Raw genomic sequence first — 26,972 nt, forward strand, 5'->3', positions numbered from 1 at the left:
TTGTAACATTCCATCTGTGCCTGTCTATTTGTGTGACATGTTATGAGAGACATTCCTAATAGAGGGAAAGCAAATACTTTTTCTTCTAAAGTATTTTCTTTTAGGCATCAGTGAAATTTGACACCTTGATATAAAGTATCCTTGTCTTCTAAGCTGGTCACCTGAGGCTTTTTTGTGTTTTTTTTTTATTACAGAGGTATCTTCCTTCTTTGTCTAGCTTCACTCTCATCATAGTAAATCTTATGAGATCTAAGATGAAGGAGGCCCCATCTGAATACTCTGTACCTGTATGTGTGTGTAAATATGTTGTGTTGTGTATACATTTCACATTAGAGTCTTTAAATGGAGATATTTCAAACATTGATTTTGTAATCGAAAAAGGAAAGGTTTCCTGCAATAAAACTTTGTATGTGCTAGTAACTCCACGTTGTACAATTTGAAACCGTATGCCAGTTTTCCCCAAGAAAGAATCATTGTCCTATTGTTCTGACCTAATTTTGGGAAACCTGGCTTAATGGGTACCAAGAATCTTCAAACAAATACTTATTGACAAGCAAATATCATATACAAGCAAATATTTATTGGCAAGCAATAATCAATTTGCTATTTGTTTTACAAAAAAGATAAAATATTTTTACTGAGAAATCAAAACATGAATTTGGCTACCTTCACACACAATACATTCCCAGTACCCAAAATCAAACTACTCTCCAAAAACGATTGTAGGCACTCCTATCCCTAAAATTTCTAACAGAAACACACACACTTTCTCTTTCTGTCTCCTCTTCTTCTTTTCTCTCTCTCTCACACACACACTCCAAGTGAATTGCTCACCTGGTTCATGATTATGATACTTATAAGAATAGCATTTCTTGCACTTATATAAAGTAACACTTAAGTGGTCAATAAATATTAGATTTTATCATTTGTTATTATATATGTGCTCACATGCCTGACTCTGCAACTAGACATGGCCTCCTTTAAGCAAGAAACATGCCTCATCCATCACTTAAGCACTAGAAATCAAAAGTGCTACACCCAGTACATACAAGACACTTATTAAACAAAGAGAAAATGAATAAATTAGTGAGTGAGAGAAAAGTTGAATAGCAATATCAAAGATGTGAAGTGGTACATGATTGATTTCCAAATGCCAAGTGAATAGAAGCTTCCTTAGTTCTGTAAATCAATACAAGACTATATTGTCATCAGATTTATGAATGAAAGATAATTTTTAAATCTATATTAAGTTGACCATTTTTTATATAATACAATTTTATTACTAACATAATGGACTGAATATTAATACTATAATTTTATCTCATCAATTGCTTAAAACTTTTCATACACTGATTAGTAAAATGGCTCACATAGATCTTCCTATAATTTTAGGGCAGAAACACATGAAAATATAATTTTTAATTTAAAAACTGAATTTGTTCTTAATCATGTAATCATTCATTTATTCAACAAGCAGTCACTAAATATTTACAATGCATCAGATAGTTAGCAAGGTACTTGGGATAGTAAGTGAAAGATATAGACAAAATAGACAATATACACACAAACACACACACCGAAAAGCAATAACAACCTAAAACTTGCCCTGATGGAATTTGTATATCAGAGGAGAAGACGAATAATAAACAATAATATACTTATTGATAAGCAAATTTAATATTATGTGTTATAGTGTTAAATACTGTAGAAAAAACTAAAGACAAGTGGATGCAAAGTGCAGCCACAGGCTTGTGACTTGGAATGAGTGGTCAGTGAACTGAATTGAGAAGGTGCTGTGTGAGCAAAAACGAAGAAACAAAGAAGGAGGCATACAGAAATCTGGGGGAAAGCACTTGAGTCAGAGGGAACAGCCAAAGCAAAAGTCCTAAGGTAAATAAATTTTTTATAATATAAAATTATAAATAAAACTAACTCTGATATAATGCAATAGGATAAGTGATGAAAACGCTCCAGAAAATACATGTACTAAGGAGGGAAAAAAAATCACTTCAGTTGGAAAAGGTTCATTGAAAGTGCATAATCTAGCTTTCTCTTGCAGAATCGTGAAAGATGATAAATGGAGAGGTTCTGAGTTTTTAAGAACTGGGAAAACATATATCAAATTCAGTTTACAAATTACATTGAAGGGATGGTTATGGCTGAAGGTTAGTCAATTAAAAAAGTGAAGAAACTTAAATGCTAACATAAGGCGCTTTTACTTTCTTACTACTTTTCATGGGCAATGTAAATCAGCAAATGGATTCCAAAGAAATTTCCAAGGTAAAGACGTCTTTGGGGAAGATTAAACTAAAGGCTTTCTACAGATTAAACTAGAATCTTTGTGATAATTCCATTTTAATCCAAAGATAATCAACCCCAAATATACTATAATTACAATGATACTTGCAATAATGTGAACTCACCATTTGGCCTATCTTCTATTTTTTAACTTTTTATTTTGCAATAAATAGTACAGACATTGCCGAAAAATTATAAGGATAGTACAGTAAAATTTCATGTATCTTCTTCAGCTAGATTCACAAACTAGCAATATTTGTAATATTTACCGTATCTCTAGTCCTACAGATATGTAGATCAAAAGAGTTGCACTATATATAAACACACATCACATACTGTTGCTGAACCACATGAGAGCAAATTGCAGACATTGCAACTAAATTCGTCCTAATTTTAGGAGTGTGAATCTCCTAAAAACAAGGGTTTTTTAAAACATAACCAAAGTATATTCATCAAATTCAGAAGAATTAAAAATAATAAAATACCAATGTCTTTTATATTATGGAGAATATTTACATTTTATTTAAAGAGAAACGGTTAATAACAATGGAAAAATGGAAACTTGTATGTGGAAGAAAGAATACTTATAGAGAATGGGAGTATTTATCTCGTCCAAAAGTCAGAAAAGGATTTTAAAAAATGCAATGGAAACCTGATGGAAGTTTTTTTTCTTTTTTTCTTTTTTGACTTAAAGATGGGGGTACAACTCAGGGTTAGGTACATACGGGGTCATCGTACAGTTAAAGTCTGGGTATTCTTATTGATGCCCCCTTCCATGGCATTATCCCACTACTGCCCATGCCTTTCTTATAGTATTGTAATAATGTTCAGGGTCCGCTTATGAGTGAGTACATGTAGTACTCAGATCTTTGTTTCTGTGATAAATCACTGAGTATTATAGACTCTCCATCCAAGTTGCCGTGAAGTTCATAATTTTGTTTTTCTTTATGGCTGCATAATATTCCATCATGTAAATGTACCATGTTTTCTTTATCTAGTCCACAAATCCAACTTCTTACTTAGGCTGTCATGCCACTTCACAAGTGTAGGTACTCTTTCCTTCTCCCACATCCTATGTCCCCAGGTTCTACCCTTGTCTTCCTTCTTATACACTTATTCCCTGTGCCCTGCCCCTAGTTATGCTCTTGTTAACTAATTTTTCAACATCTTGTTCTTTGTACATCTGAACTCGATCCTTGCAAACCTGCAGCCCTAGCTCACGCATCTCTGGGTGTCTGGCTGGATCTATCAAGTTAATAGGACTAGAATAACCTGTGAGCTCACAGAAGTCCTAAAATGCCAGTCAACTTTATATTCGGACTGACAGGAAATTACAGGGTAGTATTTACATCATCTACAGATATCTCATCTACTTAAACTAAAAATAATTATTTTTATTATGTAAAACTTAACACAGAATATATTGAAAGTCCTGTATGTTCATCGCCCCAAACTGACTTTTGACATTATGGTCTATTTTCTTTTAAAAGATAAAATAGTACAGTACATTTCATCTGTTTATATATATGCATATACAGCACCATAGATTTGCAATATATATAGTATTGTTTCATTTTGTTGTTTAATCCCTGGTTAAATTTTGCTTTTTAATTAATATAAGTTCAATTTTCTTTCTTTCTTTCTTTCTGTCTTTCTTTCTGTCTTTCTTTCTGTCTTTCTTTCTTTCTTTCTTTCTTTCTTTCTTTCTTTTTCGTTTTGAATCAAGGTCTCACACTGTCTCCCAGGCTGAATTGCGGTAGGCACAGTCAGGATTCACCACAGCCTGGACCAACATCATCTATTATATAGTCTATAATCAAATTTCAAAAATTGTCTTTATAGGTACCCTTCGTAGCATCTTTTCTATCCACGATTATGTATTTCATTTACTTGTCAATTCTCTTTCATCTTCTTTGATCTGGGATGGTTCTTCAACTTTTCTTTTTTTTTCATAACATTTACATTTTTGTAGAGTAGAAGCTAGTTTTATTTTTTATAGGTGTTCCTCAGTTTGGTTTTTATAGTTATTCCTCAGTTTGGGTTAGCCTGACATTTTCTCATCTTTTGGATGTTTATATGTTTCTGTCTAGAATAGTACATAAATGATACTGTGTCTTCTTGGTGCAGTACCCTAGGGGACACATAATGTCAGTTTGTCCCATTACTGGTGATGTTAACTTTGGTTACTTCCTTTAGACAGTGTCCATTTTTTGCTTGGTCATTAATAAATAATCAGCAGAGAGATACTTTGAAACAGCATGAATATCCTGACTCCCCAATGTTTCACACAATAATTTTAACATCCATTGATAATTTTTGCCTGAATCAGTTAAGATGACATTCTGCTCTTCAGAAGAGTTTTCTTTTATTATTGGTTTGTTTAAAATTAATATGAATGAATAGATTTATGCTTTATTAAATTACTGTCATTTCACTTTAACTCATCTTTTAAAACATACCACTTGTGAATAGCTCTTATTTTATAGGGAAAAAAAAACACCAACAACTTTTAACACCCTTTTTACCTGGTTGGAAGAGGAAAAGGACAATCCAAGAGTAGACTCCAGCAAACTGTGTACAGAATGGTGCACTTTTTCCTATAGTCTTTCATTTTATTTTTCATTTTTAGCAGTTCATTAACATAACAAGTTCCAAGGGCTTGTGGGACCTAGTCTAACTGGGCGCTAATGATAGACCCTAGCCAATGGGTGCTAATGATAGACCCTAGCATTCCTGATTGGCAGTAAGTAGAAGTTAATTGATGCTTTGACTGAAAACCTCTTTATAAATGACAAAATATTCGTATACTGCTTTGAAGATATTCTTTTGCCCCAAATGTTTGGTCACACAGATCAAGCTGCTCCATTTCAGGGTCAATTTTCATTTTTATTATTATTATTTTGGAGGGCATACCCTGCCTTTCCATAAAGAACTTTTGCAAAATAAAAACTGCTATACTTACATACTAGTTTATACCTTCCCAAAACATTTTCTTGCTTTATGTGAATAACAATTCAGTTTCTTAATGTGTTACCCCCCAAAAAAAATTATAACTGCCTTTAAATTGCGCTGATGTATTGTGGAGTTGAGTTGAATATCTTTGTAGGCTGAGCATAATTATCCTCCTGCCAAGAGCAAATAAGTTATACTGCTCCAGAGAAATAAATATGCATATGAATTTATGTGAATGGATAAATCCTTATAAACTTTAGCTCTTTACAACACAATGAGAGAAGAAAAAATGTACTTGGTGAGGCTAATGAATAAACTGGGATCATTATAGTGTCTATCATGTATTTCCCCTACAAACTTGCATTTTGCTGCATATAAATCAGGGCAGAACATTTCAAAGGACTTTATATAATGAATAAGCCAATTTTAGGGAGAACTATATAAGAATAAACCATCTAAAATCTTCAGTTATACCTCAGACAATAGTGTAGATAGATCGATAGATAGATGTATATATACATTATATATATGTATACACACAGAGAAGAAAGAGAGATATGAAATGAAAACTACAAGTGAAAAGTTCAAAAATACATGTGAACTTTTATTTACATTGTTAAAATCTTTATTTCACCAATTACTAACAGAAAAAGTTTACAAACAATAATCACACCACGTACAGGCCAAGAAGAAAAGGTAGGATCTCATACTGCACTAGGTAATTGCAGCAAGATTAGTGTAAACCAAATGCATTTATTATTTGTAACGTAATCCAATATACTAAGAGGTGGCATGCGCTTTATTTTAATTAGTTGTTTCTTTTAAGGGGTTGCTTGCTCCAACTGTCTTGATAAGAAAAAAAAATTGTAGTCATTGCTCAAAATGCTTGTAGCAAATCTAGTTTTAAATTGAAACAATTTATTCCAAAGCAGTCTACTACTGCAGCAATAATCAATGTGTTTTCCCTTAGCCCATACTGGAGCTTTCCAAGAACTATTGTTAATTGCCTGTAACTAAATGACTGCTGGTGCCCTTAGATGCAACTCTTTGGCACTTGTTCATTTGTTGTGTTTAACCAAATGCCAGTTTTCCTTAGGTTTTGCCTCGCAATTTTGCTTTACAATTTTCAATATTCAGTCTCAGTCTCTTAAAGGGGACAGAGTCTATCATTTTAACAAAATAACACAAAGGCTAAACAGATTTTAAAAGGTCTGCACTTTCTCTTTCTGTCCTCAGATGTTGAATTGTGCAGAAATGGAATTTTTTTTTATTTTTTAAATGCTGCCACTCCAGGCAACTTGAACTGCAGCTGAAAAGCAGATCACATTTCAAAAGGAAAATGACATTTGCTGGGGCAACACCATTCATATTGTAATGTAAAGATAAAATAGAGCGGTGGACCCAAATGATTTCTCTTAACTGTGACAGAATTTAACCCCTAGTAATTTTGTCCTAACCCGAAGGATAAGCAAGAATAGATAGTGCTCATATTAACGAATGTGTCCAGCTTGGAGCAAAAGAATGTGAAGAATAAATGTAATGCACCGTTTTCTATGGAAGAGTTTACACATGCTATATAAACTAATGTGACTAATTTAAATCAAATGGAAACCATTTTAATGTGTGCACCTTTATAGCATATAGGCATGTATATTACAATACTGCATTAAAATAATGTAATAGGCCGGGCTCGGTGGCTCAGCCTGTAATCCCGCGCTTTGGGAGGCCGAGGTGAGTGGATTGCCTGAGCCCACGGGTTCGAGACCCGCCTGGGCAACTTGGCGAGACCTCATCTCTACAATAAATTAAAAATTAGCCGGGCGTGGTAGCGTGTGCCTGTAGTTCCAGCTACTTGGAAGACTGAGGCGGAAGGATCGCCGGAGCCCAGCAGGTCGAGGCTGCGGTGGCCGGGAGCGGCCACTGCACCCCGGTCTGGGTGACTGAGTGAGACTTCGACTCAAAAAAAAAAAGTAAAATTATGTAATAATTGACCTTCTTATAAGGACGTTACAAGAACACCATGATTCTGTGTGTAATACTATGGACGTATCTGGGAGTAACTTACATTTGAACAATACTTTTCTAAAAATAAGGGCTGGCTGGGCTCAGTGGTTCAGTCTGTAACCCCAACACTTTGGAAGGCCAAGGCAAGTGGACTGCCTGAGCTGGCAGGTTCAAGACCATCCCCGGCAACTTGGCGAACCTCGTCTCTATAATAGAGTCAAAAATTGACCGGGCATGGCAGGGTGCCCCTGTAGTTCTGGCTACTTGGAAGGCTGAGGCGAAAGGTTTGCCGGAGCCCAGCAGATGGACACTGAGGTGGTCGTGAATGTGCCACAGTTCTCCAGCCTGGGCGACAGAGTGAGACTCCAAATTCAAAAAAGATAAATAAATAAAATAAGGACTTACTTTCACACAATTTGTTCTTTTTTTAATTCTTTTTTTACTATAAAGATGTGGGGTACAATTCAGGGTTAGGTATACAAACGTTGATTATGCAGGTACCCTTGTTGATGAGGTGTGCCTCTCCTTCCCCTAGCAGTTTCCCTCAACTGGCAGTCCCACCCCCGTCCCCTGACAGTTTCCCACTACATATACACAATGGAATTTTTTTTATGCTTTTGTGGGGTACAGTTAAGGGTTAGGTATACAATTACATTTCATTCAGGCACCCTGTTGATATGAGGTGTTTTGTTTCCCTGTTCCCAGACAGATATTTGCTACTGTTAATCCCATCTCCCTCCCCCCCCCCATAGTTTCCCAGTACTGTCAGTCATTTTCTTATAGTACACAATGGAATATTATGCAGCCATAAAGAAGGACATACAAATTTGTTCTTAAATGTATACATATCCACTTCCTAAAAATTTTTTGAAGTATATAGAGACCAGTATTATAAATACTATCTAAAGAAAAGAGTTATGTTTATCGGATTTGTAGCATTCTGTTTCAGGTATAGCTTTGTTTTCCTATTTACAAAACTATTTAACTAGATCTGGGCACTTAAGGCATTGTACATGCCCAGGCCCAGTGCTGCATCTCCAGACGCCAAGAATATGCTTGGAAGTACCATGAAAGAATCATTTCCTGCCTGGACAGTTATCTACAGCAGAGACACTATCCTGACTCTCAACATTCCTTAGAGTTTTTCCCATGTAGACCTTGAGATAGAATTTATAATACCTTTTTAAAAAATCAAAATTTTAAAGAATTGAAATATGATTAATATAAGATAAAATGCATAGATCTTAAGTGTTCAGCTAAATGTGTTTTGGCAAATACATACACTTGTGTATCCACACCAAAAACAAGACACAGGATATTTTCTTTACCCAAAAATGTTTCTGCTTCCCCTTTTCCAATACATTATACTTTCAACCATCCTCAAATCATATATTTTCTGATTTATGTCACTATGGATTATTTTGGTCTGTACTTGGACTCAATTTGAATAAATTCATCTAGTAGGAACTATTTTGTATCTGGCTTCCTTGACCTAAGATAATTTTGTGAGATTCATGCATGTTATGTGTATCAGTAGTTTATTCTTTTTATTGATGAGTATATTGTGTTTATGGACATACAATAGTTTGTTCATTGGCTGCTGTTAATAGACTTTGTGTTGTTTCCAGTTGTGGCTATTATGAATGAGACTACTCTGAACATTCTTGTACAAGTCTTCTTCTGATTATCTGTGTATATTTCTCTTTAGAAAATACCAAAAAGTAGAATGCCTATTTACAGGGTAGATTTATAATTAACTTTCTTAAAAACTACCCTTAAATTTCCATTGTAGTAATACCATTGAGTACTCTCACTAACAATGTTTGGAAATGGAAGTTAAGTGCTCATGATTATTTTTATTTTTATTTTTTCTTATGCAAGAAATTTTAGAGTGGTAAATCCCAAGTGTTTAATATACTGAATTAGAAAACAGAATGAATCTTAAAACAAGCCATAGTCCAAATGCTTATCTCTCACATTATATCTGGTGTATTTTAAATCCTACTTTTCTGGTGTATAAAGCACCCTGTGGGCATATGTTAGAGTTTTACGTGGATTTCTGTATGTGATGGAGTTTAACTCATATTTTGAGAGAACAAGATCCAATGTACCCTACGGTATTATCCACTCACTTATACTTTCTGTTCACATAATAGGAGAAAACATTATATTGAAGAGCATTTTGTGTTTCCTTCCTGGTACTTTTATAGTACTGTCTTGGGTGGGTCCTCACAAAGTTAAGCAAATGATGCCGCTGGTGGTATTTGTCAGTATTTCACACTTTATATTAATTTATTTAGACTCTAAAAGATTTAATATCTCACTTTGCTTTTTCTTAAATGTATAAAGTTCAATCACTTTTAGTAAGATTTTCTTTTATTTCCTGTTTAATTTAAATAAGTACAGAAACTCCATTTGATTGGATAGTAGTTATATGTGGTTTTTTTATTAAACTGTTGAATTAGATATCAAGGACTAGATAATGAGAAATATGACTAAGGTTTTTCTATAATTATTACAGGAAAAGTGACATCACATGTATATAAAAAATACACAAACTCAATGCACTTGTGAGAAAAGGGTGACCATCATTTTCAGATTATTTTTCACTGAAACTGTACTGTTCCCATTGTGATTTCACCCTCTTTCCGAGAATTCAGGAGTGACCTTATAATCTGAGAATATTTGCTACTGCAAAACCATGTATTATTATTATTTATTTTATTTTAAAGTTGTGGGGAACAATTCAGGGTTAGATACATAAATGGCAATCATACAGGTGAAGTCTGGTCCTCCCATTGTTCCTCATTTCACTTGGTTTGGTTTCAGGTACCCTTATTAGAGTTATGTGTCCCACTTCCTCCCCTGGCTGTACATGATGGAATATTATGAAGCCATAAAGAATGACAAAATTATGGACTTCATAGCAACTTGGGTGGATTTAGAGTCCATCATATTCAGTGATTTATCGCAGAAACAAAGTCCTGAGTACCATATGCTCTCACTCATAAGTGAACCCTGAACATTCATCATATTACTACATGAAACCATGAATTATTTTAAAATTTGTTCTAAGCTTACATTCACTGCGTTATGAAATTGAATAGCTTGTTGGAGGACTCTACATTATGGAATAAAAAATAACATTATGTTAGATCTTGAATTCTGTGAATACTTATATTTAATGGTAATTACGAAAACTCATACTTTTCAAGGTAATTGTCAACTATAGACAACAATAGCTACCCATTCGTAATAGCATTTGGGCTATGATGATCAGAAACAACACTTTGTTAAAGTGGGTTTCAAAATCTGTGCATATGGCTTACTATTTAAATACCAGTATCCTCATTTTTGTTACAACATCCATAAGCTCTAAAGCAGAGAAAAATAAATATTTTATCCCCAAATCTCTCTGATAATTTTTGATGTGATATAGACATTGTTTAAGAAAAGGAGAACTTGTATAGAGTAAGTATAAAGAAAATTCCTCTTTTGGATAGAACGTAGTGACATGCTTAGTAAAGAGAAGCAAAGGAAGATTTTTAAAAATAGTAAAAAGCTGAATGAAGAGAAAATATTCCCAACATATTCTGTTGTGACATCCACTAGGAAGCCTACTTTTTAAAAATTTATTTATATGGATTTGGAGTACAAGTGCAATTGTGTTAACATGGATATGTTGCATATTGATGAAATGTGGGCTTTTAGTCTGTCCATTACCCAAATAGTATACCTGAATAGGCATTTCATCCCTCACCCCCCCCGCTACTCTCCCACCTTTGGAGTCTCCAATGTCTATTATTCCACTCTGTAGGTTCCCATGTACCCATTGTTTAGCTCGCACTTATAAGTGAGAACATGTGGTTTTTGATTTTCTGTTTCTGATTTATTTTAGATAATGAAAGCCCAAGTAAGTATTCAGCCTCCAAGATTATGGTAGACTACCTTGGAACCACTCTATTCAGAAAGATATAGCACAAGAGCCATTGCTCCTGGCAGGAGTCAGCAGACAGCATTCATTAGATTGTCCTCCTAACACTCTATACAACAATCCACAGTGCCCTCCTGGAACTGTGGTCTTTGATCCCTCACCTCCCTTTGGCCCTCCAACCCCCAGGTGACAGCTCAGGTGAGAGGGATCAAGATTCACATTGGGTGAGGGCAAAAGCCATTCTGGCTTAAAAGCTTCATATCCACAGGAGCCAATATTTCTTTTATCAACCTCACAAGCAAAGCTTGCAAGATCTCCACAAGGGATATGTTTATATATAAGAGTTACTGCACTCAGGAAAACCAATATTATAGTTTCCAATTAGGTATTTAAAATTCTCTCAGTCCAAATGCAATCTATCAACCAAAGTTCATTTTTACCATAAGCAATGTTGCTTAGCAACATAGTTACCACATACCACTTATCTGGTTACCAAGGAAACCAAGCTATAAAGTTATCAAAAGGTCAAATTTCATGCAAAAAGGGATGGGGTTCTGTTAACCCATTACCCATATTTGATCTCATCCAGAAATATATGAAATTATATTGAATTTATGATTTGGGATATGAATATGATATAGTTCTGTTTGATTTTTTTTAGAGCTAATGTACACAGTGGAACTTGCTGGAGGGCTTGGTGCAATCCTCTTGCTGCTTGTTTGTTTGGTGACCATCTACAAGTGTTACAAGATAGAAATCATGCTCTTCTACAGGAATCATTTTGGAGCTGAAGAGCTCGATGGAGGTAAGATGAGTTACTTTTTATTGTTCTTTCTGAATATTCTTATTTGTTTCTTGCCTTTGTTTTACTGAGAGAAAGAAACTACCTGCATAGTCTCTGCCAACAGCTCTTATAATCTGTCAATGTTCAATGTGAAAATTCATCTTTTATATGGAAATATACATGTGATGGTTTTGGAGCCAATACTATATGTATTTTCCTCTGAATATTTTAAAGCTACACCCACCTTTTTTAGAATTGCATTTCAAACAGCACTTATGAATTATAAACACTGATTGCAATACCATCAGAGTGTTCATTTTATCTCACCTTGTAATCAAGACTAAAAGATCAGTTTTATTTTTCTATAGGTAAGGAGTGTCTCTTTTAATTGTGTTTCCTAGACCAGTAGTTTGAAGTGAATTTCAATTTGTTCCTATTTAGACTGATCAGTTATAATAAATTGTACTGAGTATTTTAGAATTCATTCAGCAATCGTTTCAATCTTGCTTATTTATCTATATTTAGATAGCCTAATTTTTATTCCAAGTGTGAAACAACAGATGAAAAAGTACACAGGTACATTGTTTTCATAATAATGCCTCTAATATTTTTACTCAAATTAGATAAGCAAATATTGTTTTATGGAAATCATAATTATCATTTGCTTTTGGTCATCCATAAATATGTACACAATCTAAGAGGATTTGGGGGTTCTTACAATTGAGGTGCCTAAACTGCCCATTAGAGGACTTATTTTTTGTTTTTTGGCGTTTCTTCCCTTTTTGGTCATTTGAAAAGAACATAAGATAAACTTGCAATATAAGAAGCATATGCAAACTGATAGTGAAGAGTACAGATGACCAAGGTTTATTGGTCAAATTTATATACTTTTTTTCACTGACTGCCGATTTTGTACAAAATGGTCAAAAGAAAATGAAGCAATTGCCCATGTTGCCACATTTCCAGAGTCCTCAGGAATAAATCCACAGGCAAAACTGTCGGTTGTCAGATTTGTGAAGAGAAGTTCAGCCTGCCTTACACTCCCACTAAGGGACAACCCAATTGTTTTGTTTTGTTTTTTCAGTTTTTAAAAGTTAAAGAACTTATTTGTCCTTTGTTTCTAACTTTTTTGGCTATTAATACAAATTATTTTTCTTTGCCTCTGTTTTTTGGTTTTCTTTTTCTTTTTCTTTTCTTTTCTTTCTTTTTTCTTTTTTTTCTTTGGCCCCTGCTTTAAAGAAATAAAAAGAAAACTTGTCATTGTCAGAGCTATGGTTGGATGAGTACCAAGCAGAGTGCTAGGCATCCTTAAAGTCATTTATGCTAAAGCCTCACGAAAATCTTGAGGTCAATATTATAATCTCTATTTTACTGATAAGGCAAATGATGCTCCCAGAGGTTAAATTACTCACTCAAAAAGATAACACATGTATAATAAGTGACCAAGATGGAATTTTAAAGTAAGTCTATTTCCAAAGTCTTCATTTTACTGAACATAGGGTCTTTATTACTTTTCTTCTTTAAACAATTTAGTATATTCAGTGTGATCTAAAGATCTGATGCTGTTTGCATAATGAGCACAGTAAAAAATATTTGGAAAAGCGGATTGCCAAAACAAGTCCCACTTTATCTACTAACCTTATTTTGAATATGTAGATTTTGTTTTCTGAAGGATATGAATGATTTTACCCAAACCACCAATTTCCAGTGCAGTTTTTAACTGTCATTTTCTGAGCGTAGAAAATGATGAAATATAATGACAAAAGTATGAGTCATACAGTCATACAGTCATGCAGTTGAACTTTCAGTGACTTGAAGTTTCTTTTAAAGATCTTGCTAAATGTAAACACTTCAGTGGGTTACTTGGGTAACCTTACTGAATTCCGTTGCTAGTCTGAAGCTGTTAGGTACTTAGGTTTGTTTATTTATTTGTTTGTTTATTTTAGAGTTGTGGGGTACAAGTGGGGATGTGATACATAAGTAGGCAGCATGCAAGTGAAGTTTGGGTTTCTAGCTGGCCCTTACTCCTCCTGGTAGCGGACCATGTACCCATGGTGTTGTCACGTACTCCTTTCTCTCTTCCTTCTCTCCCTCCCTTAACAGTGTCCAGCATCTGCTGATTCCACCCTTCTGCTTATATGACTAATGTTCAGGCCCACTTATGACTGAAAACATGAGGTTTTCTGTTCTTTGTTTTTGTAATAGCTCCCTTAGTATGATTGTGTCCAACTGCATCCAAATTGCTACAAAATCCATGATTTTGTTCCTCTTTATGGTTGCACGGTATGCCATTGTGTTTGGGTGCCACTTTTTTTTTTTTTTTTTTGGCAAGTTCACTTTCAATGTGCAGCAGGTTTTTTATTCAAGTGTTTAAAGTAAAAAAAAAAAAAAAGACACATCATAACAAATATTATCCCAACAGATGAGAGGTTCTCATGGAAAGATAATTTAGTTAATAAATGTCTTAGAAATAGTTAGAACTCTGTCTCTAGGGCCATCTTAAACACAACCAAGAATCTAACTATCAATGCTTTCATTGAGATGCCACTGTGTATGCATTAGGTACAAAAAAAATAACAAATTTAATTATCATCTGGATAATGTTGATGTACAAACTACTCCCCTAAAAAGGAAAAAAAAATAAAGACCGCCAAGTTAGTAATTTTTCAAGTGGTTTTATGGAAAGGATTTTTACTAGAAGTGAGACCACATGCACAGTCTCCCTATATTAAAGCAGACTTGTTCTTGCTGAAATGATGTTCATGAGGCCCGCCTTAACTTCTGTCTCCTGCTTCATGTCATCTAACCTCTAGAACTTCTAGAAATACTGTTTCATTGGAAACATACTACAGTCATAGTAATATAGCAAATTTAAAATCCATATCTTAACAAAAGTTAGAAGTATATAAATGCAACTTTCTTTACTTCTCTAATACTCGAAAACTTTTCTACATGGCTCTAAAGTTTCTTTTCCCACTGATGGCAAAAAACTCATAACCTTGTCACTCCAAGGTAATTCAGTCACTTCTGATTTGGAATTCAGCTTCTTGTGGGTTAACACTCAGTTGAAAATTGCAGTGTTTCATTTCTCCTCTTTCCAAGCAATCTGCTTCCAGAGAACTCATGTATAGATTTCTGAAAAAAGGAAAAGTCACCTGGTACATATGACATACCTTTCTTACTTGGGATACTACCGCCTGGTCTTTAGACATATTGAGCACTGGGTTACTCAAGACCAAGTTCCTTGCCATGGCTTCCAACTGTAAACTTCACAAAACTTGTCCATAATGTTCTCCTTTGAAAATTTCAGACATTCCTATTTGTGTTTCCAGCACCATAAACTCTGCTACACTCATACCCACCTCCCCATTAAAAAAGAAACAGTCATCTCCTTCACTCATGGCTTCTTTTACATGCAGGTCCCACGATGGGTGCAGGCTTTTTCTGCAAAGCTTGCAGTTTTCCAGGATCTTTCCTAGAAGAAAGAACACAAATTCTTGGTTTTTTCAGATTCTACCTCAGACCATATGGGGTTCTGTTATCCATTTGCCCTCCTTGGGGACCTGGCGATCCCTTTTTAGAAACCCAGGTAGCCTCAAAACCTTAGTCACATTCCCTTAGATCCTTCTAAGGGATCTTATGATTGAACAATTATCTGTTCTTCCAATGGTGGAAAACTTCGACACTATAAAATCCCCATGCTTTCTAACTCTCCTACAAGTCTTTTCCTCTTCCAATAAGGGATGACTGTTAAGAGAAACTTCAGGGTTTTTTAAAGTATTATTATTATCATTGTTATTATTATTATTATTATTATTATCTTGACTTTATAAAATGTGAATTAGAAGTCAAAGCTGAGCAATGCCTTTTTTATTATTGGCCACCATATTTACATTCCTGAACGGGGAATTCATAAAATACTCCTGGAAATAAGGAAAGACAAATACTGTGAAGAAGAACAGGAGGGCAACAAAAGGTTTAGCTCATATTTTGAAGTAATGTCCTATTATAGAATATGATAATAAAAGATTCATTGACCATGTATTGAATAAAAAGTGTTGTATTGACTACTTTATTGATAATCAGAGAATTGTATGTCTAGAAAGAATTTAGTTCAGGTCAAAATGACTCTAAATTCCAGGAATTACAGTCATTTTATCAGACTGGAAGATGGAGTGTCTAGCATAAGGGACACATTCAACCCGTTCCTTTCAAGTCATTACAATAGGCATTACTTGACAATATTAGTTCTATACCAGGGAAATACGAATTTTGACATAGAAAAATTCTAAGATTTTCCAAGATAGAAACTGTTGATGCTTTGCTCCCTTGGTTTGTTCTCATCACTTCTTGTTCCCCTTTACATAACCTTACATTTTATCATCTCTGAATTCAAGCCTTAGTGTTTTTCTTCTAACGCCACAACTACACTCATTCATTGAAATCCTCCATTTTGTACCTCAGTTCCTTATATCATTCTCTGCCTCATTGGCCATATTTTCTTCTCTCCAGTCATTTAGTCATCAAGGTTAGTCAAATTACACCTCTTGAAAATAAATATCTTCCTTACTCTTAACTGCAGTTGCCTTGTTCAAGCCTCCTACACTGACCTCTTGCTTTCATTCTCTAATTGTCTATTTTATCCTTCACGGTCTAACCAAATTATCTTTCTAAGGACAAATTTACTATGATTCTTTTTAAAAAAAAAAAAACCTCCATTTTGCCTTCCAAAGCAAGACCATGTTTCTTAGCTCAGAATGCAATAGCTGTCAAAGGGTAGCCCACCTTATTTTTGCAGCATTGCCACCCCCATGAAACCTGAACATGCAGAGTTCTAGTAAGAATAAGATGCTGGTCTTTGGAAAAGCACAGCTTTTGAGAGCTGATCTAAGACAATGTAATCATGCATAATTCTCAGGTTTATTGAGGGAAGTGAGGTAACCATAATGGCTGAAGGTAGGAGAAGATTAGCTTCTCCCCTAACACATTGATTCCACAATAAAATGAAAGAAAATTTGGCCAAATTCTGTCATATATATATAAATTTAAAAACAGGCATATAACTCTTGAAGAAGTTCTAACTCTGTGTGTGTGTGTGTGTGTGTGTGTATGTGTGTGTGTGTGTGTGTGTGTGTGTGTGTGTGTGTGTGCTCTCAAAAAACCTTTCAAGAAATTTTCTTCTGAGGCAAATGTGATAATGTTTCAGTGGTAGGATTAAGATAACTATAAGATAATGATATTCAAGAATATTTTAAATCATGAAACAGGACCATTTTGGAATTAAGACTAGGAGAATTTCTTCCCTTGATTTGTTTAAGGATAGGGGTGTGTTTCTAATTTACATTAAGTAATCCATATGTCTTGAATAATACTGATTTTACCATGGAGATACCATTTCTAAGATGCATTATACTTAGGGAAAAGCCACTATTTTTAGCAATGAAACCCATTTTCTGATATCTAGTGTGTTAATTGATGAAGCATCTACTTTTGATCAGAAATAAAGATAATTTAAGTGCTTGTAGTGGCTGTCTCTGTAATGCTGTCTTATTTTAATTAACTACTGTCTGACCTTCTGATAAGGACAACCTACTGTCTCTAAAGTAGGACTTATACTGTCTATGCTGGAATAGTTAAAAGATATATGGTGACATCATAATAGCATCAGACTTCTTTGCTCCTTCATGTCTCTGCCTGGAATGTCCCTTCAAGTTTTATTTTAAGGCTTGTAATCCCTTTATGTTTATTTTTCTAACAGGGAAAAGTGGTTTTTGCTGTTGTTTTGTATTTTTTCTCCCTTCCCTGACTATGAAGTATGTGGGGCATGCTTATTTATAATGAAAATAAGCTTATAAGAACACTACAATCACTAATGTGAATTCTATTTTATAGATGAAGAAAGAGATCTCCTAATCCTATGTTGGAAGTGGACAAAATGAGATAGGCATTGGACAAAATGATTTAGAGCAATCTTTTATAATCTCCACCCCCACATCACAATATGTGAATATCAGTTCCCTTTCAGGCATATGAAACAAATTAGTATCTATGCAATCTTAGACCATAGAATACATTTTTCTTTCTCTTTCAATTACAAGGTCACTCATTGTTCATAGATTCAGTAATTATTGTCCTCATGTTCATCCTTGAAACACAGTAACTCTATACATCATTAAAAAACCCTTTAGGGTTTGTTTTTTAGTTTGGTGTGGTTCTTTTGTAACTGATGGTAACTAGAAAATTTCCATACACAGGAACAACCTAGAATGAGTTTTTAAATCCCAGAAGCAGAAATGTAGAGTTCTGTTTGATATACAATTTGCTCCAAATCATAAACTTTAAATGGTAGGAACCAAGCCTTCTTAGCCCAAATCCTGTGCTCTCTTTACTACTCTGCCACCTCTTTCCCTCTTAAGACTTCTAAATTTATGTTGCCCGCTGCTGTCTTCAAGATGCAAGGGAAAGACATCAGTATTTATGTAATGACTCCTTTGTGCCAGGTATTTTGCCATATGGTGGGGATTTATTTATTCCTCGACATCGCCAGGAAGGTGCTGTTTTGTAGATCAGAAAACATAGTCTCAAATGAGTTGTATTAAACTCCTAGGGGAGGAAGGGGCATACCGCATCAACAGGGTACCTGCATGATCAATGTTTGTATACCCAACCCTGAATTGTACCCCACATCTTTATAATAAAATTTTTTAACGTTATGGCAATCAAAACTGGAGCGCAGTTGCTGGTATTTTCCCCCACTATATCACACCACAAATATTTTAATTATTATTACATTCAAGTGTTTGAGAACTTATGGATTCATATAGTTCAGAAAAGTAGTATCAAATGCTCACACATGTAAACTAGAACAATATAAACATTTCAAAGTGTACAACTCAAGCAATTTCATTTTAGAATACAATTGCCAGAGGTTGTCATAGCAGAACTAAAATTAAAAGTGAAATTTATTAAAACAATGACATTCTATAATCATGAAATCAATGTATTAAGATCATATATAATTAATGCTTGTTCATTCAAAAATATATTATCTAATTCTTCTTAGTTTATTTTAAAAATTATATCTTAAAATGTGAGAAAGCATTTGATGGTAACTCTGAGGCATGAGAAAGAAATGGGGCTTAGTTTTTTAAAACTCTTACTTATTCAAATTATACGGATGCTAATTTTTAATTATCACAGTTTTTTGTAGTAACACACCACACCTACACATTCAAAATCATCTTTCAGGATTACATAAAACGATGAAATGTGCAATTTGTCTTTGAGCCCTCTTTCAGTCTCAGTTTGAGAAACCATTTGCTGAATGATGGCCTCTGTCACTAGTCAATTTCACTTATGTGACTTATAAATATTTGAGAACAAAAAAAGAAATGGCCAGCTGCCAATAACATCTGACAACTATTCAATAGATGTTTAAAGGTTAAAAACTCCCCAAAACTCGGATGTCAATCTTAAACCATTTCTAATGTTAATAAATCTTTTTCCTAGTTTAATCCAATACAGTCACCACCTTCATCTTGAAAAGAAAGTCTTCAATCTACGTTTTCTTAAAAGCTGTGTTATTCTAAAAAAGAATTCATGAATTTCCTGACTTCTTAATCTCTTAAGAAGCATTGAGGCTATCATCCTCTCATGTATTAAAAGAAAAATGCGTTTATTTATCACCTTTCCAAATACTTTTTCCATTCCTGAACACAGTTCCATTTTTTCATTCACTATCAAGATTTCTTAATAATATTTTAAACTAATGTTTTTATTTCTTAATTATGCAGGATCCAAACTTCCTTCTTTCTCCTAAAAAAATTTTTAAAATACATCAGACCCAGTAGTAAATTCATTCCATTTAAAGAGAAAATTTGCTGGACCATTTGATTGACTTTTAGTAATCAAACAAATAGTTGATTGGTTGAATCTTGGGATTTTTGTTTGTTCTATTTTTGGCAGGACATCTCAGCCAACATCTCTTCAAATTTATGGAAATAGTAACTTAATTACTGTGTTTGTGATCATGAAAGATTATTACAGAGTGTGTACACTAGTTGTTTCTCTCTTTGCAGTGAACAGAATTGTAGTTGATGGCTTAACTTACAGAAAGCTCAGAATAAGAAATATACTCTTGCATCACTCTATAACTACTTTTAAGCTCTTTATAAACCAAAGTTGAATTTAAATTATCATAACCCTGTCCTATAATTTTGTTTTCTTATGGTTATAAAAATGTCAACTTTTCCAATGTTTCACCAGTCACATGAAAATCATACACATTAAGATATGTCAATGTACATTTTTGTGACTATCAAAACAATCTAAGAGTTACTATTCATGATGCATATTCAGCTGGTAATTGGGGAAAGAGAAGATAACTTAGAACCCATATGATTTTGAGTCAAAAATATTGCTTAATTTAGTATGGCATCTGGCACCGTGTTTATAGTCTGACAACTTTCAAATCGAGAATTTGCTTCTGGTGGTAAATAAATGCCTAACTCATTACTGCACTGAGGCAGACTCTGGGGAAAGAGAGAAATTGGATATCAATCAAGCATCCCATTGATTTGAAGATGTTGCTGCAGATTCTTAGAAGAGGCTTTCTACCAGGGTAATTTTCTTGCAAAAAACTCCTGTATGACTGGAAGATATTAGCTTAAATGCTGTAAATTTATCCAGATGACATAAAGAGATAGAAACTGACTCATGTCATATTACCAATTCCTAACGGTTATTTAAGGTTAATATGGTTACTTTATATACAATTCTAGACAATTTTTTAATAAAAATGTGGATTTTCAGTTATTTTATTTGGAGTATATGCTTTCTAAGTATCAGGAGCACTTATCATAGAGCTGAGGGGGCAAGGTTTAGTTTTATGATGCTCTGGTCTATTGCTTGGCAACTGAATGCAGTTGCTTGATGTCATTGAAATCTCTTCTTGCTTATACCATGTTCTAGAACAGAGTTGCTCAAAGTGTGACCCCAGGACCACCAGCAGCATCTCCTGGGAACTTGCTATAAATGAAAATTCTCAGGACCTATGCTACACCTACTGAATGTGAAGTACTAGAATTGGAGCCTAGTAGCCTTTATTTTAACAAGTCTTCCAAATAGCTGTCGTTCATGCTCAATTCTGAAAACCACTGTCCTAGAGGCATTTACATAGACCATAAGGTTTTCCCTCAAGTCACAGGGAAACTACAGTGCAAGACTCTTCCAAAGGAGACCTGGTAAACTTCAATCCAACAGTTCTTAGTAATTCCTTAAACAGCATGGAGTCTGTATTTCCAAAGTCATCTCTCCTGATAATCCAGGTCTCGATAAAATTTCCAGAACTTCCCCATAACCAGGATGTGAGTCATGCGATGCCAAAATGAAAGGCCATTTATTTATTCCATAGTAGATGTTTGAGCATCTACTAAGCCCTGGTCACACATCTAAGTCAAGGCTCCTTAAGTTTAAGAGAGAAGATAATATATGAACATAATAATATATAATACATGGGAAAAGAGATAATTACTTCCAACTCAGAAAAACCAAGCTCAACTTCAAGGAAAGCAAACTACAGATTTAGCTGATTATTTAGATAATGGGTAGCCATGTATATTTTTTTAATCCACCATAAAACATTAGTGGTGAGGTTTGGAAATGGAAATTTGATGACCTGTTGTCCAGAAGGAGAAGAAAATGAAAAGGGAAGATTAAGTAAAGTATAATTATAATAGCTGAGAGATGGGAAGGGCTTGACTTAAGATGTAAATAGAATACAATAGACGAGTATCAATAAATGGTTATGAGATTATTAGTAAAGAAAAACAAACCGGGCTCGGTGGCTCAGCCTGTAATCCCGCACCTTTGGGAGGCTGAGGTGAGTGGATTGCCTGAGCCCGCGGGTTCGAGACCTGCCTGGGCAGCGAGACCTCATCTCTACAATAAATCAAAAAATCAGCCGGGCGTGGTAGCGCGCACCTGTAATTCCGGCTACTCGGAAGGCTGAGGCGGAAGGATCGCCAGAGCCCAGCAGGTCGAGGCTGCGGTGACCAGGAGTGACCACTGCACTCCAGTCTGGGCGACAGAGTGAGACTCCAACTCAAAAAAAAAAAGAAAGAAAAGAAAAGCAATAAGTGAAACATGCATCTGAAGTTTAAATAAAGAAGTGAAATTGTTATGCTATTAAAACAAAACAAATGGTGAAGAACAGACCTTGGAATGGGAAGCCTGTTATGTTGTAATCATGTTAAGAGTGAGGTGCATGCTGAATATTCCAATTAAGGGATCCAGTATGAGTGAGGAACTGCTGTAATTCAGGAGAAATAGAACAGGATTGGACATCTAAATTAAGGAGAGAGGAAGAATAAAGGTTGAAAATCCACCCATCGGGTGCCAGGCATACCACTGGGGAATGAGGATCTTCAGAATCCCAAACCTTGCCATAATGCAATATTTCTATGCAACAAATCTTCACATGTACCTTTGAATCTAAAATAAAATAAAATTAATGTAAAAAATTAAGGAGGTATCTAGACAGAAGTGATTGTTGATTTTATAGAAGAAAGGATAATTGTTAAGGCAAAGTGGGTTAGAAAGAAAAATGAAGTGAACCACAGAAAACATCTGATAGATTGACAATGTTTGGGGATTAGAAGAGAGGAGTGATGGAAGAGGCAGAGGAACCATAGGCAGAGAATGTCATATAAGCAAAGGTGATATCCATCTGGAATTTACCAGTATGGGTAGACCAGTTATTTGCATCCCTTCTGATTCCTATGTGCTTTGTTTCTGTTCATCTGGTTTTAAAATATCTTTAATCCTAGAGAAGACAAGGGGGAAATGAATGAAGATCAAATTATTACACAAATTTAGAGGAGCTCTAACACTTTGTAGTGTTTTGCAGCAAATTGGAAGGGAAGGGAACATATTTCTAGAAAGAAAATAGTATATGCACAATATAATACTACATTCCACAGTCTGACTGAAGGAAACTTCCCTTTGGCCTGTGACTCCTGTACTGCTCTTAGTTACACATTTATCTCCTAGAAATTGACTATTGACTTGTCTGCATCTCCTACTATATTGAAAGCTACTGACCAATATTACAAAGAAAGTTTAATATCTCTTAGGTAATGCATGTGAATAGCTGATGAATGAGTATTTTAATTAAATATTAAAGGATATTATATACTAGCTTTATTATATGCTATTTTCCAGGATTTCTTACTGAACTAAAGTGTTTACATCAACAAATGCTACCATTATAGACAGTCTGCTGGCCTATGGGCATAGATTTGCAATAGCAAATATAATTATTATTTTTGGAGAAAATTGGATTTTGTTTATAATATATACAACTATTTTATGATTGAAGAATAAGATCAATACCATAATATGGCAAACTTAGGATAATTACTATTTTCTAAAACTTTTTTCCATAAGATCTGCTTTTTAAAAAGTCTTCCATGACTAGAGGTTTTCTTCCAAAGAGCCCGTAGTTTACTTTTTAGCGTCTTACATACCCATGCTAACTTTACATGAAGTAACAGTTATCTGTGTTTGCTCTGAAAAGTTATAATCGACAATCGAATGACTTCTAGATGGCTCACAATTACCAGGTCACTAGAATTAACACATATATGTGAATCTCAGGAAGTGAACTCTCATGTCCCTGAAGTCAAAAGAAGTATCGCAAAGCCACACAAAACAAGAGACAAGAATGTTGATGTTTTATAGCCCAAAGCTTTTAAATTCTATTCCTAATGCAAAGCTTAATTTATTCTGAAATTTGTGTTTCAATTCTACTTGATCTAATAATTAAGTAATACATTCACGATTATCAGGGAAGCACAAGAGAGAATAAACGATATTGATATTGGTAGAATCAGCCTATTAACAGTATTTAGAATTTAAGTGAATTGTGAATCTTGATCTTTTATTCTAAAAAAAGAAATTGACAAAAGAGAGACTATTCAGGGGATAAATGATTTCTTAGTCTTAGAAATAACAAATGAAAAATTTGAGATGCTATGTTAGAAAAAATAAGATAAAAAGAACACATGATAGTAGTCCTCATATATTTGAAGAGTTCTCATGTAAAAAGGGGGAAGTGTAGAGAGAGAAATCAGATTTTAGTACTGTCATTTATTTATATTCTGTTAGCATGATGAAAAATAATTTGTCAATATTGTATATGCAAGATAAGTGGAGATCAATAAATAATATGTTTTTCTATAGTCATTTCATTTAATATCATCCTCAGTCCAAAAATCCAAGACCTGGCTTCCAGTAAAAAATTTAATTTTTTCAAGTTTGATTTTGTTTTCTCCCCAACAGAAAATTAGCACAATACACATAATTCAATAATCATTCCTCCCCAGTTAAGCTAGGTGCAGTTTCTATTTTTTATTTTTTTCAACAGTGTTAAATCGCCAAAGGCTGGATTAGGTGAATGTAAGATTTAGAGTAAGAGCAAATTACTATAGAAACATGAGACTTTTATAAGCAGTTAAGATTCTCTTTGATCTGTGCATCAAAAATAGTGAAAGTCAGCACTTCATTATTCTTTTCATTGATTTTTCTCCTTCTACTTTCACAAAAACAACAACAACCATGAATCAATATGTGACCCTTTATACCTTCAAACTAGTTTTAGAATATTTGGCATTATAGAACACTTTTTTGGGGGAGGGACTTGAAGTCTCATTCTGTCGGCCAGGCTGGAATGCAATGGCATGCTTCTAGCCACTGCTGCCTCGACCTGCTGGTCTCAGGCGATCTTTCCACCTCAGCCTTCCAAGCTGGAACTACAGGCATGTGCCACCATGCCTGGCTAATTTTTCTTGAAGTCTCATCAAGTTGCCCAGGCTGGTCTCGAACCCCTGGGCTCAGGCGATCCTCTAACCTCGATCTCCCAAAGTGCTGGGATTATAGGTATGAGCCACTGCACCCGATCAACATTATCATACTCTTAATGAAAATTAGTGAAGGTTTCTTTTTTTGGTATCCTAGAAATGGGACAATTGGAGATGTTTACCAAAAAAAGTGGATGTTTTCATGTCATTTTTTTCTTTATAATGACTGCAACTATGTAATTTTTTGACAGACAATAAAGATTATGATGCATACTTATCATACACCAAAGTGGATCCTGATCAGTGGAATCAAGAGACTGGAGAAGAAGAACGCTTTGCCCTTGAAATCCTTCCTGATATGCTTGAAAAGCATTATGGATACAAGTTGTTTATACCAGATAGAGATTTAATCCCAACTGGAAGTAAGTTAATATTTTCATTTGAGAATGTACATATTCATGTGAGTGTCTGTGCATTCATCACTTTTTGCACAGAATTCTTTACTTCAAATATTGTATCTGTCACTTTCCTAAGAAAGAAATATCTTTGTGTGTTCATATAAAATTTAATTTTTGATAGCTCAGAGAAAATACTCCATTATTATTATTCTATAAGGCATCTCATTTTATGAGTCTTGACATTTAAAGAAACCAAATGAGAGATTTGTACCTAGAAAACATTTCTAACATTAGGAAAAGCAAGGCTCAAACTCTATATAGTATAGTGATAATTGGCTATTTTCATCTTCTCATGGTGTTACCCAACAAACAACAATTCTCATTTAATGTCTGGAATATAATCTCCTGGGGCTTTCTGGACCAAATGTTCTAATCACTCATTCTGATGCACTTTTCACTTTTATAGCATACATTGAAGATGTGGCAAGATGTGTAGATCAAAGCAAGCGGCTCATTATTGTCATGACCCCAAATTACGTCGTTAGAAGGGGCTGGAGTATCTTTGAGCTGGAGACCAGACTTCGAAATATGCTTGTGACTGGAGAAATTAAAGTGATACTGATCGAATGCAGTGAACTACGAGGAATTATGAACTACCAGGAGGTGGAGGCCCTCAAGCACACCATCAAGCTCCTGACGGTAATTAAATGGCATGGACCAAAATGCAACAAGTTGAACTCTAAGTTCTGGAAACGTTTGCAGTATGAAATGCCTTTTAAGAGGATAGAACCCATTACCCACGAGCAGGCTTTAGATGTCAGTGAGCAGGGGCCTTTTGGGGAGCTGCAGACTGTTTCGGCCATTTCCATGGCTGCGGCCACCTCCACTGCTCTAGCCACTGCCCATCCAGATCTCCGTTCTACCTTTCACAACACGTACCATTCACAAATGCGTCAGAAACACTACTACCGAAGCTATGAGTACGACGTACCTCCTACTGGCACCCTGCCTCTTACCTCCATAGGAAATCAGCATACCTACTGTAACATCCCTATGACACTCATCAACGGGCAGCGGCCACAGACAAAATCAAACAGGGAGCAGAATCCAGACGAGGCCCACACAAACAGTGCCATCCTGCCGTTGTTGCCAAGGGAGACCAGTATATCCAGTGTGATTTGGTGACAGAAAAGCAAGGGACATCCCATCCCTGGGAGCTTGAGTGGAATCTGCAGTCCAGTGCCTGGAACTAAATCCTCGACTGCTGCTGTTAAACAAATAAACAAACAAACAAACAAACAAAAGCAAAAACAAAAACACATGCATTACAATCTCTAGAACACGAGGAAAAACAGGGTCTTGTACATATGTTTTTTGGAATTTCTTTGTAGCATCAGTGTCTTCCTGTTTTATCATGTCTCTTACCATTACATTTTTTGACTTTGTTTTATATGTCATTGGAATTTGTAAATTTACATTTTTTTTTAAAGAAGAGACTGATGTATAGATAGAAAACCCTTTTTTGCTTCATTAGTTTAGTTTTAGAATGGGTTTTTATTTCCTTTTTTTAAAATTCTAGTTTGCTTTTAACATTTCCTTGGGGTGCTTGGACAAATCTATCCAATGGGACAAGGAGCACCGGATCCTCTCTCGGGTTCTGCCTAGGATCAACTGGGCCACATCGGCCTTCAGAGAGCAGTGCGACAAATGCCAGCATTGCCATTTGGGAGGAAAACTAAAAGATG

The 26,972-nt window shown here is 34.9% G+C and overlaps 1 protein-coding gene across 1 annotated transcript in view; it reads left to right on the plus strand.

The window, feature by feature from the left end:
- Nucleotides 1-26,492, plus strand: part of IL1RAPL1 (interleukin 1 receptor accessory protein like 1) — a 47,242-nt gene extending 20,750 nt beyond the window's left edge. The window contains exons 3-5 of the mRNA XM_008054555.2: nucleotides 11,850-11,993; nucleotides 25,081-25,251; nucleotides 25,694-26,492. Of these exons, the coding sequence (XP_008052746.1) occupies nucleotides 11,850-11,993; nucleotides 25,081-25,251; nucleotides 25,694-26,412 (1,034 nt within the window). The 3' untranslated portion in view covers nucleotides 26,413-26,492. The remainder of the gene's footprint in view (nucleotides 1-11,849; nucleotides 11,994-25,080; nucleotides 25,252-25,693) is intronic.
- The last annotated feature ends 480 nt before the right edge of the window (nucleotides 26,493-26,972 follow it).

Source organism: Carlito syrichta, unplaced genomic scaffold (assembly GCF_000164805.1).
Source record: "Carlito syrichta isolate Samal-C Ts95f unplaced genomic scaffold, Tarsius_syrichta-2.0.1 Scaffold79426, whole genome shotgun sequence".
NCBI lineage: Eukaryota > Metazoa > Chordata > Mammalia > Primates > Tarsiidae > Carlito > Carlito syrichta.